We start from the raw sequence: 15,296 nt of genomic DNA on the forward strand, positions 1-15,296 counted from the left end.
TGTTCCTGCTGTAGCAGGTGCACAGGTTGTTTTGTTTGCATGGCATCCCTGTGTGGTACCTCAGCTGCACGGAGGCAGAAAGGAAAGCTCTACAGCGGGTAGTCCATAGAGCTCAGAGGGCCATCGGAACACAGCTACCAGACTTGGAGGGCATCTACAACACACGATGCCTCAGAAAAGCCACCAGCATCCACAAAGACGCTTCACACCCCTGCAACAGTCTGTTCGAACTCCTTCCATCGGGCAGACGATACAAGGCCTTCTACGCCCGCACCTCCAGACTCAGGAACAGCTTCATCCCCAGGGCCATAGCTGCTATGAACCGGTCCTGCTGAGCCGGATGGCCACAACGCATAGATCAACTTGCACTTTACCCTGTCTAAAAACTGTTACAATTGTTTCGTTTCGTTGGGTTGCTGTTAATTACTTAAATTATTGCATCGTATGGGAGGCGCATTCCCAATCTCGTTGTACCCCTGGGTACAATGACAATAAAGATATATTGTATTGTATTGTATTGTATTGTCTATTCCCACGACAGCAACGGATGAAATGGTTTCTGCGTTTACAGTAATCACAGACTTTTCCAAAAGCATGGCATTGTTCACGACTTGTGACAAGTGAACCTCCACAGTTCCCACATTTATTGATGAATCTGGTATATGACCTGCCGGGGACCTGCGGAGGAAGGCGCTGAGCCCGGTAGAACGTGCCGGCAACATTTACATCATATGCAGAGTGGGGGCCCAGTCTTAGTGTGCGTGTCTGTCAACAATGCAACGTGACAGCGATTCTCAGCCCTTTCCAGTGTGAGGTCAGCATCACGTATAAGTTCATCCCGCACCTCGTCATTAAGAATACCATCTAGCAGTCTGTCACGAATGAGACTGTCGCACAAGTTTCCGAATGCGCATCGGCTAGCAATATGTTTTAAAGAGCTGATGTTGGCTTCGATTGGCTCACCTTGCATTTGGCTGCGCACAAAAAATCTGTGGCGCTCCATTACAATAGACAATAGACAATAAACAATAGGTGCAGGAGGAGGCCATTCGGCCCTTCGAGCCAGCACCGCCATTCAATGTGATCATGGCTGATCATTCTCAATCAGTACCCCGTTCCTGCCTTCTCCCATTACCCCTTGACTCCGCTATCCTTAAGAGCTCTATCCAGCTCTCTCTTGAATGCATTCAGAGAATTGGCCTCCACTGCCTTCTGAGGCTGAGAATTCCACAGATTCACAACTCTCTGACTGAAAAGGTTTTTCCTCATCTCAGTTCTAAATGGCCTACCCCTTATTCTTAAACTGTGGCCCCTTGTTCTGGACTCCCCCAACATTGGGAACATGTTTCCTGCCTCTAACATGTCCAACCCCTTAATAATCTTATACGTTTCGATAAGATTCCCTCTCATCCTTCTAAATTCCAGTGTATACAAGCCTAGTCGCTCCAGTCTTTCAACATACGACAGTCCCGCCATTCCTGGAATTAACCTAGTAAACCTACGCTGCACGCCCTCAATAGCAAGAATATCCTTCCTCAAATTTGGAGACCAAAACTGCACACAGTACTCCAGGTGCGGTCTCACTAGGACCCTGTACAGCTGCAGAAGAAGGGTCTCGACCCGAAACGTCACCCATTCCTTCTCTCCTGAGATGCTGCCTGACCCGCTGAGTTACTCCAGCATTTTGTGAATAAATACAAGAGATAAGTGATGGTCATGGCATCCTGCTCAGCACAGACATTGTGAGCCGAAGGGCCAGTTCTTGTTCTACATTGCAAATGCAGGGCTTCTCAGGGACATGCACATCCCCAAAAAAAAACTTGGTAAAAAGTGATTTATTCTGTATTATTTATGTACTAGTTACTGCACGCACGTCCATAATCTTATTAGGAATTGAATTTTGGCAATAAACTCGTTTTAGGACCGAGATTGGCCATTCGAAAGATTCCCCACTGTATGCGGGAGAATTCACTCACTCCATGGCCTCAGTGACCAACGCAGTCCGGGATCAGTGCAGCGCCTTTACCACAACAATGATGAGTGAATGATTGGGATTAAGTGCCAGTGCATAACGCGTCACAATGAGCTGCCTCTTGATTTATTGTTGGGGTAACATTGACACTATGAGTGGCCACTTTTGATATGTTTAATTAACTGATAAAACAGCAACTGAGGCCCATGTTGGGCAAGCTAGTCTCCACAACGTAAAGCCAGAGATAAGGTATGTTTGTTTGTATGTATGTAACTGCTCGTTCACACTCACACTCCCACTCCCACTCCCACTCGTGCAATTGGAGGAGGCGAGACTGTGATGTTACGGGAGGGTTCACACTAGCCCAACGTCCACAGAGCAAGTTCTCTCGTCCCACATTTACCACCGTTGCAACCAGGTTGTGTAAAGCACCGGCTCTCTCTCTCTCTCTCTCTCTCTCTCTCTCTCTCGTTCAGTGTAATCGATCACATTGCAACGTTTACCTTCAATGCATCGTGCAGTGACCGCTCTCTGTGTCCCGTTGCAGCACCTGGCAGCAGAATGGGAGGTCTCTTCGCCTCTCAGCCATGCCAACCGTACACGGACGCCACCGCCTTCCAGATTATCCACGTAAGCCGCAGCCTAGGCACTTTATGCGCGGGTTTGCAAACGTGTCTTTTAACTTTGTGAGATGTAAAATGTGAGTGCTCACAATCACGATGCCAGAGACAAAGTCATGGAAACAAGAAATTTATTAACGGGTCTGCAGAACCGGGTGTCTCCCTAAACTGAGACACACCGAGACAAAGACAGTGCCTTCTCTTTATACAGTACAACTTCGTTGAATTTCCCTCCCTTCTGCTGAATCCTCCTCCCCTTCGGGCTCCTTCCAATCAGAGCGCTGAGGTGCACAATCTTCTGTACCGCCCCCAGGTACCCCCCCCCCAGATCATACATTGTATGTGCATGGCAATTGGCAGTTCCCCACTCAGGGGCGTATTTGCAATATTCATTTACAAAGCCTGAGCAAGCGCAGTAGTTATCCACATGACCTTTAGTTACCTTCACAACCCATTTCAACCCATCCCTGCTACTTTGACACTCTCCTAAATTTATGGCCCTTTGTCCAGTCTGCCTCTCTCCCCGTACCACACTCTCAGTGCTCCAACGAACATGTGGTAGTTCAATCATCCAATCTGTCTCTACCCCCTGACGGTTTAATAGCCCTGTCCCCGGCATCATGGTAGTTCAATCATCCAGCCTATCTTTACCCCCGGACAGTTTAATAGCCCTGTCCTTGGTAGAGTGGTTGTTCCAGTATCCTGTTTCTGGTGGTTTAATTATCCTGTTTCTCACAACTTTGTGCCATCTTTTCATTCTGTTACTTCCCATGGCTTTCCACTGACATGCAGCAAGCAATGGGGGAAAAAAAACCTAACACACGCATAAAAAAATGTGTTATTATGTGTGAGGTGCTGTACTTTGGGAGGTCGAATGCATGGCTAAAGTGTCCAGTCAATGGCAAGACCCTTTACTACATTTGATGTACAAGACTTCCAAGTCTAGAGCTCCCTGGAAATGGCAAACGCCAGTGGATAGAATGGATAAAGGTGTGTGGTATGCTCGCCTTCACAGGTGGATGCATTCAGTGCTCAGTTCGGCCTCAGAAGGCAGTGGAGGCCAATTCTCTGAATGCATTCAAGAGAGAGCTAGATGGAGCTCTTAAGGATAGCGGAGTCAGGGGGTATGGGGAGAAGGCAGGAACAGGCTACTGATTGAGAATGATCAGCCATGATCACATTGAATGGTGGTGCTGGCTGGAAGGGCCGAATGGCCTCCTCCTGCACCTATTGTCTATAAGAGTCAAGAGGTCTCGTAAGTGGCACAATGGCACACCAGTAGAGTTGCTGCCTTACAGCCCCAGAGACCAGGTTTCGATCTTGACCACGATCTTGGCCTGTACAGAGTTTGTACGCACTCCCTGTAACCGAGTGGGTTTTCTTCAGGGGCTCCAGTTTCCTCCCTCAACCCACCCCAAAGACGTACAGGTTTGTAGGTTAATTAGCTTCAGATAAAAAAACTTTGTAAATTGTCCCCAGTGTGTTGCACAGTGCTGGTGATAGCTGGTCAGCACTGACCCGGTGGGCCGAAAGGCCTCTTCCTGCACCGTATCCCGAAAGTCTAAAGTCATGTTTCAGCTTTATAGACAATAGGTGCAGGAGTAGGCCATTCGGCCCCTCGAGCCAACACCACCAGCCAATCATCCCTGTCCCGCCTGCAATTGGTCCAAAACGCCGCAGCGAGACTCCTGACGCGTACCCGTAAAAGGGACCACATCACCCCGATTCTGGCCTCTCTCCACTGGCTCCCAGTATGGTACAGAATCAACTTCAAGCTCCTCCTATTCACATACAAAGCCCTAAATGGGCTTGCCCCCCCCCCCCCCCCCCCCCCCATCTCAAAAATCTTCTAACCCACCACTCTATCTCCAGGTCGGCCGACTTGGGGCTACTCACTATCTCACGGTCTAGGCTTAAGCTCAGGGGTGACCGCGCTTTTGCGGTTGCAGCTCCTAGACTGTGGAACAGCATCCCTCTCCCCATCAGAACTGCCCCCTCCATCGACTCCTTTAAGTCCAGGCTCAAAACCTATTTCTACTCCCTAGCATTTGAGGCCCTCTGAGGGGGCGCTGTGAACTGTTTATGTATGTGCTGTTATGTCTGTGTGCCATTGTATGTTCGTTCTTAGTATCTGAACTGATGTATAGCACTTTGGTCAACATGGGTTGGTTTTAAATGTGCTATACAAATAAAATTGACGACTTGACCTGACTATTCAATGTGATCATGGCTGATCATTCTCAATCAGTACCCCGTTCTTGCCTTCTTTGGGTGGGCTGCAATTTTGTGTATTGCTCCAGGTTCTATGTAGTCATCCAAAGATATACTTAAATGGAAGTCGTGGAAAGGTGGGCAAGCCTTTGCACCTTAACATTAAGGATGCCCTCTCATGCCCCAGGTCAACGGTTGGTTGAGATGAGGAAGATGAGGATCGTCTACCAGACAGCTTGGAATGTCTGGTAGACGATCAGCATAATCAAGGACGAGTCGCACCCTGGCCACTCCCTCTTCTCCCCTCTCCCATCAGGCAAAAGGTATTGAAGTGAGAAAACGTACACCTCCAGATTCAGGGACAGTTTCTTCCCACCTGTTATCAGGCAACTGAACCATCCTACCACAACCAGAGAACAGTGCTGAACTACCGTCTGCCTCTTTGGTGTCCCTCGGACTATCCTTGATTGGACTTTGCAGGGTTTTACCTTGCACTAAACGTGTGCCTAAATGATAAGATCCCTTATCATGTATCTATACACTGTAAAAGGTGTTTGGCACATTGGCCTTCACCAGTCAGTATTGAGTATAGAAGTTGGAAGGTCATGTTGCAGTTGTACAAGACATTGGTGAGGCCGCATTTAGAGTATTGTATTCAGTTCTGGGCATCATGTTATTGGAAAGCGTACAGAGAAGATTTGCAAGGATGTTGCCAGGACTAAATGGTGTGAGTTTCAGGAGAGGTTGAGTGGGCTGGGTGTCTATTCCTTGAAGCACAGGAGGATGAGGGGTGATCTTATAGAGGTGTATAAAATCGTGAGGGGAATAAAGAATATCTAATTATGAGAGTAGATGCATATTGTCTCTTGCCCAGAGTAGGTGAATCGAGGACCAGAGGACATAGGTTTACGGTGAAGGGGAAAAGATTTAATAGGAATCTGAGGGTTAGCTTTTTCACACAAAGGGTGGTGGGTGTATGGAACTTGCTGCCAGAGGAGGTAGTTGAGGCAGGGACTATCCCAATGTTTAAGGAACAGTTAGACGTGTACATAGATAGGACAGGTTTGGAGGAATATGGACCAAACGCGAGCAGGTGAGACTAATGTAGCTGGGACATGTTGGCCGGTGTGGGCAAGTTGGGCCGAAGGGCCTGTTTCCACACTATCACTATGACACTACATGGCTCGTTTTTAAAAAAGGTAGCCACAAAGTGCTGGAGTAAATCAGCGGGATAGGCAGCATCACTGGGGATAAGGAATGGGTGACTTTTCGTGTTGAGACCCTTCTTCCGACTCGATTGTAAACATGTAGTGTATATCTTTAAAATGTGGGAGGAAACTGGAAAAATCCATGTGGTCACAGGGAAAGCGTGCAAACTCCAGACAGTCAGCACCCGTATTTGGGATTGAACCCGGGTCCCTGGTGCTGTGAGGCAGGAACTCTACTGGTGCGCCAGTGCCGCACGTTTGGGGGGGGGGGGGGGAGGGAGGGAAGCAGAATGACAGGGGCTGATTGGTGTGGATAGAATGGTGGGGGGCAGACTGGTGAGGACTCAGAGGGGTGGGGGACAGAGGGGTGGGCGAAAGGGGGGCGAGCGACAGAGGGGAGGGGTGGGGGACAGATGGGAGGGGTGGGGGACGGAGGGGTGGGGGTCAGAGGGGAGGGGTGGGGGACAGAGGGGAGGGGTGGGGGTCAGAGGGGAGGGGAGGGGAGGGGGACAGAGGGCAGGGGTGGGGAACAGGGGGGTGAGGGACAGGGGGTGGGGGACAGAGGGGATGGGTGGGGGCAACCCTTTAGAGAGGGGGAATTCTCAAAATCATTTCAAATGATCAATTTTGAATGAATTAACTATTTTTAATTTACTTTTTGGTTCTCCAGTTTCATCTTAACAATTCATTTTTTTCCTTTAATTCAGTAAACATTTTATTCAGTAGTTATTTTCTCGTGTTTTCAAGTCTAGTAAGATATGACCTTCCTGCACAACCTTCTGTCTAACTGCCTACTTCACTTCACATTTCCCAGAAATATTGAGTGTTTCATTAAGGTCATGGAGATTTTCATTAGATTGGAAAAGGGTCTTGACCCAAAACGCTGTTTGCCCATTCCCCATCACAGATGTTGCCTGACCTGCTGAGTTCTTCTAGCACTTTGTTTTGTTCTAGATTCCCCCATCTGCAGACTTTGGTCTTTCCATGTTAACTCAGAGGTAAGGTCCATTGTGAAACTGGGTTTGCACAAATCATATTGAGCTTACCAGATAGATACTGCCAGCAAATTGTACTGATTTATCAAAACCATATTGACATTAATTAGAGAGATAGATCCCATGTGATGCAAGAGAATTCAGTTCAGCAATGATTTACAACCAAACTTTGGCTGAGCAGAAAAGAAAAAAAAGCTGATGCAAAGTGCTGGAGTATCTGGAGTGCCAGAGCGAATGAAACTGCACTTTTTAAGAAAGGAGGGAGAGAGAAAACGGGGATTGAAAGACCAGTTAGCTGTGCATCGGTAGTGGGGAAGATGCTGGAGTCGATTATTGAAGATGTTATAGCAGCGCATTTGGAAAGCAGTGATGGGATCGGTCGAAGTCAGCATGGATTTATGAAGGGGAAATCATGCTTGACTAATCTTTTGGAAATTTTGAGGATATAACAAGTAGAATGGATAAGGGAGAGCCAGTGGATGTGGTGTATCTGGACTTTCAAAAAGCCTTTGACAAGGTCCCACACAAGAGATGAATGTGCAAAATTAGAGCACATGCTATTGGGGGTAGGGTATTGACATGGATAGAGAATTGGTTGGCAGACAGGAAGCAAACAGTAAGAATTAACGGGTTCTTTTCAGAATGGCAGGCAGTGACTAGTGGGGTGCCGCAAGGCTCAGTGCTGGGACCCCAGTTGCTTACAATATATATTAACGATTCAGACGAGGGAATTAAATGTAACACCTCTAAGTTTGCAGATGACACAAAGCTAGGTGGCAGTGTGAGCTGCGAGATGGATGCTATGAGGCTGCAGCGTGACTTGGATAGGTTGTGTGTGGGCAAATGCATGGCGGATGCAGTATAATGTGGATCAATGTGTGGCAATTTTGGTCTCCTAATTTGAGGCAGGACATTATTGTTTTTGAGGGAGTGCTGAGTAGGTTCACCAGGTTAATTCCCGGGATGGCGGGACTGACATATGATGAAAGAATGGGTCGACTGGGCTTGTATTCGCTGGAATTTAGAAGGATGAGAGGGGATCTCATAGAAACATATACAATTCTTCAAGGATTGGACAGGGTAGATGCAGGAAAAATGTTTCCCATGTTGGGGGAGTCCACAACCAGGGGTCATTTTAAGAATAAGCGGTAGGCCATTTAGGACTGAGATGAGGAAAAACTTCTTGATCAAGAGTTGTGAATCTATGGAATTCTCTGCCACAGAAGGCAGTGGAAGCCAATTCACTGGACGTTTTCAAGAGTTAGATCTAACTGCAAAACTTTAGGGATTGTAACAGCCTACTAATCAATACAATTTAGGGCAAAGGGAATCAAGGGATATGGGGAAAAACCCAGAACAGGGTACTGATTTTGGATGATCAGCCATGATTATATTGAACGGTCGAGCTGGTTCGAAGGGCCGAACTGCCTCCTCCTGCATCTATTTCTATTTTTCTATGTATCTCAGTGGGTCAGTCAGCATCTCGAGATGATGGAAAAAATGATTCATTTTTTTGTGAAGCTGAAAACTAATTTTTGAATTTAATTAAATTTTTGAATTTCTTTCAGGATGTAATTACAACAAATCGTGTTGTGATTTTTTCCAAAACAACATGCCCTTACTGTGATATTGTAAAGAGCATATTTACAGAACTGTGCATTCCTTACAAATCAGTAGAATTAGATCTCAGGAGCGACGGTATGCATCTGCAGTATATTCTTACTGAAATGACTGGTATAAAAACAGTAAGTCTGCTTAATTCCTATACACTGTAAACCTGTATTGAAAAAGGTTCAAATAGATGGTTGCAAAACACTCTCGGAACATAAAGAAGGGGAGCTTAAATAGTTCCTAATCTCAAAGCAAAAACAGTGCTGGAGGAACTCAACACATCAGGCAGCATCTGTGGAGGAAAGTGGACAGACAACGTTTTAGGCTGGGACACTTCTTCAGACAGGAAAAGTGTCCTGACCTGAAACGTTATCTATTCATTTCTCTGCACAGATGCTGCCTGACCTTTTGAGTTCCTCCAGCACTTTGTTTTGCTCAAGATTCCCGCATCTGCAGTCTCTTGGGCATCTATGTTAACTCAAAAGGTAATGTCCACTGTGGAATTGGGATGGTACAAAACATATCCTCAGCTGTTGCTTCCAAGCTTGGATGTGATTTTCTTCTGTTGGAGTATGGAACATTGTAGGAACGGTTTGCAGATATTTATTGGAGAAGCAATGTAAAATTAATGCTGGTTTCCCAACTGTTTTTACGTACATATTTTATTGGACTTCAATGCTATATCTTTGCACTAAATGTTGTACCCTTTACCTGCACAGTGAACAGCTTGATTGTATTCATGTATAGTCTGACTGGATAGCATGCAAACTGAAGCTTTTTACCTCAAGTGACAATAATAAATTAAACTAAAAAATAAATAAAGTGTGTGTTACCATCAATCATTTACAACTCACACAATAGGCACCAATCTTTCCTTTTCAGATACAGTCATGTCTAAATGCCAATGGGGAATTCAATATCCATCTAATCCAAATAGAATGAACACATCCAGTGGAGCAATAACGAACCTAGGCAAGAAAACACAAACCAGTCATTGAAATAACCAACACAACATAAAGCTGATTGAATAATAATTCTCAATTGATTCATGAAAATAATTTATTTGAAGAGGGGGAATTGTTTTCAGCCATCTATTAGAATCTTTCTCTGTTGGTGAAGAGATAAACAAGCTGAATAGTTAGAGTTTTAGTTGAGAGATACAGCGTGGAAACAGGCCCTTCGGCCCACCTAGATCGCGCCGACCAGCGGCCCCCATACACTAGCACTATCCTACAGACCAGGGACAAGTTTTACAATTTTACTAAAGCCAATTAACCTATAAACCTTTACATCTTTGGAATGTGGGAGGAAACTGGAGCACCCAGAGGAGAAAAACCCACGCAGTCACGGGGGAGAACGTATAAACTCTGTACAACACCCGTAGTCAGGATCAAACTCGGGTCTCCGGCGCTGCAAGGCAACAACTCTACCACTGCGCCACCGTGCCGCCCACAGTTTAGTTGATTGTCATGTGTACCGAGGTACAGTGAAAAGGTTTTTATTGTTCTGTGCTATCCAGTCAGCAGAAAGACAATATATGATTACAATCAAGCTGTGCACAGACCCAGGATAAAGGGAATAACATTTAGTGCAAGATAAAGTCCAGTCTAGTCCCATTAAAGAGAGTCCAAGGGTCTCCAATGAGTTAGATGGTCGGTCAGGACCGCTCTCTAGTTGGTGTTAGGATGGTTCAGTTGCCCAATAACAGCTGGAAAGAAACTGTCTCTGAATCACATTCTGAACATTCTGCACCGCTTGCCTGACGGGAGAGGAGAGAAAAAGACAAAAGTCCAGTAATATTCAACAAAGTCAATGCTCTTCACAATGGAAACTTACCCCTGGGTCATTCCTTCTTCTCCCCTCTCCTGTCAGGCAGAAGATACAAAAGCTTGAAAACATGCACCACCAGATTCAGGAACAGCTTCTTTCCCACTGTTTTCAGACTACTGAATGGTCTTCCTATTTGCTGCCGATGTAGTCCTGATCTTCCAACTCTCCTCATTACAGACTTGAACTTTTCCTCTATGACTAATTGTATTGATCCCTGGGATGGCGGGAATATCATATGAGGAAAGATTGAAAAGACTCGGCTTGTATTCTCTGGAGTTTAGAAGGATGAGAGGGGATCTTGTAGAAACATATAAAATTATAAAAGGACTGGACAAGCTAGATGCAGGAAAAATGTTCCCAATGTTGGGCGAGTCCAGAACCAGGAGCCACAGTCTTAGAATAAAAGGGGAGGCCATTTAAAACTGAGGTGAGAAGAAACTTTTTCACCCAGAGAGTTGTGAATTTGTGGAATTCTCTGCCACAGAGGGCAGTGGAAGCCAAATCACTGGATGGATTTAAGTTAGATAGAGCTCTAGGGGCTAGTGGAATCAAGGGATATGGGGAGAAGGCAGGCATGGGTTATTGATTGGGGACGATCAGCCATGATCACAATGAATGGCGGTGATGGCTCGAAGGGCCGAATGGCCTCCTCCTGCACCTATTTTCTATTTTTCTCTTTGCACTACCTGCTGTACTTGTACATGGCTTGATGGTTCCCATGTGTAGGATGATTTGACTGAATAGCTCGCAAACCAAACTTTTCACTTTACCTCTGTACATGTGACAATAATAAACCAATACCGATTTTACGAAGAAATATATTACACATCAACAGCTGCCTAACAGCAACAAGATGGCTCATGGTAGAGAAAGAAGAATGAGAGATGAAACATGTTAGGAAAATGCCTGCTGGATGACACAGTTCTGCAAGACTTTGGTTAGGCTGCATTTGGAGTATTCCATTCAGATCTGGTCACCCCAGTACAGGAAAGAGGAAGCTTTGGAGGTGACTGAGATTTACCAGAATGCTGCCTGGATTAGAGGGTTTCAGCTGCAGGGAGAGGTTGGACAGACCTGGGATTGTTTTCTCTGGAACATTGGTGGTTGAGGGGAGACCTGATAGAAGTATATAAAATTATGAGAGGCATAGATTGGGTGGACAGTCAGAACCTTTTCCCCCAGGGTGAAAATGTTCAACATTCGAGGGCAGAGCTACAAGGTGAGAGAGGGAAAGTTGGATGGAAATGTAGAGAGTTGAGTGCTTGGAACGCATTGCCAGGGATGGTATTGGAGGCAGATATGATAGTGGTATTTAAGATGCTTTTAGATAAGTACATGGAAGTGCAAGGAATTGAAGGATACAGATCATGTGCAGGCAGATGAGACTAGTTCAGCAAGGCATCATGTTTGGCATAAACGCTGTACTGTCCTGTTTTTATATTTCCCCCACAGAGGTGATCTGCTGGATCCACCTTCGTCTTGTGTGTTCAGTTTCTTTGCTTTAACCAGGATTAATTTTATTGAACATATTTTAAACGTAGTTTATAATATGTCCTTCTTCACAAAGAAACGAATTATTCCAGGAACCTGTATTACCACGACGTTTTCTGTCCATCAAAATGTTCACTTTAGACTTGAAATGCAAAAAAATTGGTTTCTTTAAAAAACGTTGCAATAGGGTGAGACAAAACTCAAAGAAAATCCAACTCAATCTTGAAGGCCTGTGTTGAAAACATATATACAAGTTCCTTCTAGTGTAGGAAGGAGCTGCAGATGCGGTTTATACCGAAGATTGAGAAAATGCGGGAGTAACTCAGCGGGTCAGGAGGAGGAGGTAGTTGAGACAGGTTCTATCGCAATGTTTAAGAAATATCTAGACAGGTACATGGATAGGACAGGGTTAGAGGGATATGGACCAAACACAGGCAGGTATGACTAGTGTAAATGGGACAAGTTGGCCAGCATGGGCAAGTTGGACCGAAGGGCCTGTTTCCATGCTGTATGGCTCCATGACTGACTAAAACTGACTTAAAAAAATCAATAATCTTTAAACATGTGACATTCATGCCACTAACTTACCTAGAAGCCTTATCTGCAACGGTTTAGAATTCTTACACTACCTAGAAGCCTTGCTCTGTAGAACGCTTCGACCCCAAATGTCTATAGAATTTGGAGCAAGCTGGTTTTACGAACCTCTCCCTTAAAATGGGAGTAAATTAAATGCAAGCCATGGCAATGTTTCTAGCACCACAAATCAAAGGGCCACAATCTCACAAAAGAGTGTGCAAGAACACCACCGGATTCAGGGAACAGTTACTTTTCTACAATCATCAGGTCCTTGAACCCACCCGCCCAACCTTAATCCCACCCGCCCAACCTTAATCCCACCCTGGCAACGCAACACTACGTTCCACCTCTTGCACTGCCAAGGACTTGTTTATTTTCAAATGTTGTTTTACAGTCCTGCATTTTGCAGTCATTCTTTTCAGTCTTGCAGATTTATGCAAGTTATGTACATTTTATCCTTTTGTGGGTGGTGTGCCTATGTGTCTGTCGTGCTGCTGCTGCGAGCAAGATTTTCATTGTGCCTGCACCTCACCGTACTTGCGCAGATGAGAGTAAACTCAACTTGACTTGACCTACCACACTACTGTTAATCCTGGAAGTCAAGTTCAGTAGACTGATAAATGCCAACAAACATCAGAACAATGTAGGACCATCACGTTACAAAACCACCCAATTCCTCTCCATTTCGCATTCTGTCGCTCTGCTCTCCCCTCCGATCGAGGAGTGTATTGCAGAAGCAAAAAATAAAAGATGTGGAAAAGACAGAAAAATGTGCAATCACGCCAGTGTTGTAGAAATAAACATGCCATAGCTGTCCAAGAGTCGGACATAGAATAGTACAGCCCAGGAACAGGCCCTTCGGCCCTTCCCTTGAGGAATCAAGGGATATGGGGAAATAGCCAGAAGGGGGTACTGATTCTGGATGATCAGCCATGATCAAATTGCATGGCGGTGCTGGCTTGAAGGGCCGAGTGGCCTACTCCTGGGAGGAGATGTGGAAATAAGATAGATCTGGCTCTGCGTTCCTCATCTCCACACCTGCACCTATGTTTCTACAACGTCCGAGCCAAACATAATGCCAAGTTAATCTAATCTCTGCCTGCACGTGATCCATATCCCTCCATTCACTACATATCCATGTGCCTACCTAAAAGCCTCTTAAACACCACAATCTCTGTCTTCACCACCACTCCAGGTAGCATGTTACAGGCACTCACCACTCTATGTAAAAACACTTGACCCACACATCTCCTTTAAACTTTGCGACTCGATGATGGATAAATGACCTGGTATGTACTTTGAGAAAGACAGTGAATATAGATCCAATGTTGCTTTCAAAAGGAAGTTTTTTAAAAGGAATTTAAAAGGAATAAAAGGAATTATTTAAGAGTAAATTGGATAGGTATATGGATAGGAGGGGATTGGAGGGTTATGGTCTGAGTGCAGGTAGATGAGACTAGGTCAGGGAGAATGGTCGGCGTGGACTGGTAGGGCCGGACAGGCCTGTTTCCATGCTGTAGTTGTTATATGTTATATGTTATAAGTTGGATAAATACTTGTAGATAAAAACTGCAGATGGAAATAGAACAAAATAATTGGATTAACTGAATGCTCTACAAATAGACCAGCACAGATTTTATGCGCTGAATAACCTCTGAGTGTTAGGTAATTCCTATTACATGTGCAATGCTTGCTGTTAACAGCATTTATGTAAAAGTCTGTTCACTTGAACAAGGTATGAGATCCAATCATGTGTAGAGCACAGTAAGATAGTAATACTTAATCTCATTATTGATCAGCAATGTAAATCACCCAACACAGAGGGCAGCAGTGGCAGAGTTACTGCCTCATGGTGCCAGAGGCCTGGGTTCAATCAGCGATCACCCCGTACACCAACACTATCCTACACACCTGACCATGAGTGCTCTTGCAGCATTTGTACGTTCTCCCGATGACTGCATATGCTTCCTCCGGGTGCTCCGGTTTCCACCCACACTCCAAAGTCGTGCAGGTTTGTAGGTTAATTGGTTTCTGTAAAGTGAAAACCATCCCAAGTATGTAGGATACTGTTGGGGGTGATCGCTGGTCAGCGCGGACTCGGTGGGCCGAAGGGCCTATTTCCCCACTCTATCTCTGACGCAAACTTTTTTCTTTTCCTACACAGGTTCCAAAAGTGTTTATAAATGGGACGTGCATAGGTGGTGGGGCGGACACAGTTTTACTCTATTCCAAGGGGAGACTCTTGGATCTGGTGAACGAGTGTGGAGCAAACTCTGTGATGGAAGGAATCTGTATACTTCTTTGACACCATTCCCTGTTATGCAAAGCTTGTGGAATAAACTAGCAAATTACAAAATCCGTCTACTTGGTCGAGGTGTCAAGATTTGTTGTAAAGGCAAACGTTATCATGGCTTACAATTAAATCAAAAAACATCTTCTGTCCTTAATATAGAGACTATCACTTATGTGTCTCACCAGCCAAGAGCTTTCATCTCTCCATCTGAACAGTTTTATGAACTATGATAGACAAAAAATGGAGTAACTCAGTGGGTCAGGTAGCATCTTTGGAGATCTTAGGAAGAGTCTCGACCCAAAAACGTCACCAATTCCTTTTCCCCAGAGATGCTGCTGGACCCACTGAGTTACTCCAGCACTATCTTCAGTGCAAACCAGCATCTGCAGTTCCTTCCTACAGTTTTATGAACTTCTGAATTTAGAAAGGAACAATACAGTTCTCAAATGTGTACAACTGGGAACACAGTGCTGGAGTAGTTCAGCATGT

The 15,296-nt window shown here is 45.2% G+C and overlaps 1 protein-coding gene across 1 annotated transcript; it reads left to right on the forward strand.

Moving 5' to 3' along the window:
- The first annotated feature begins 2,533 nt into the window (after positions 1–2,533).
- Positions 2,534–14,819, forward strand: LOC144597933 (uncharacterized). The gene is made up of 3 exons (XM_078407751.1): positions 2,534–2,602; positions 8,575–8,751; positions 14,679–14,819. Exons 1-3 carry the CDS (start codon positions 2,534–2,536, stop codon positions 14,817–14,819), a joined length of 387 nt encoding a protein of 128 aa, XP_078263877.1.
- Positions 14,820–15,296: the final 477 nt, after the last annotated feature.

The sequence above is a fragment of the Rhinoraja longicauda genome, chromosome 11 (assembly GCF_053455715.1).
Source record: "Rhinoraja longicauda isolate Sanriku21f chromosome 11, sRhiLon1.1, whole genome shotgun sequence".
Lineage (NCBI taxonomy): Eukaryota > Metazoa > Chordata > Chondrichthyes > Rajiformes > Arhynchobatidae > Rhinoraja > Rhinoraja longicauda.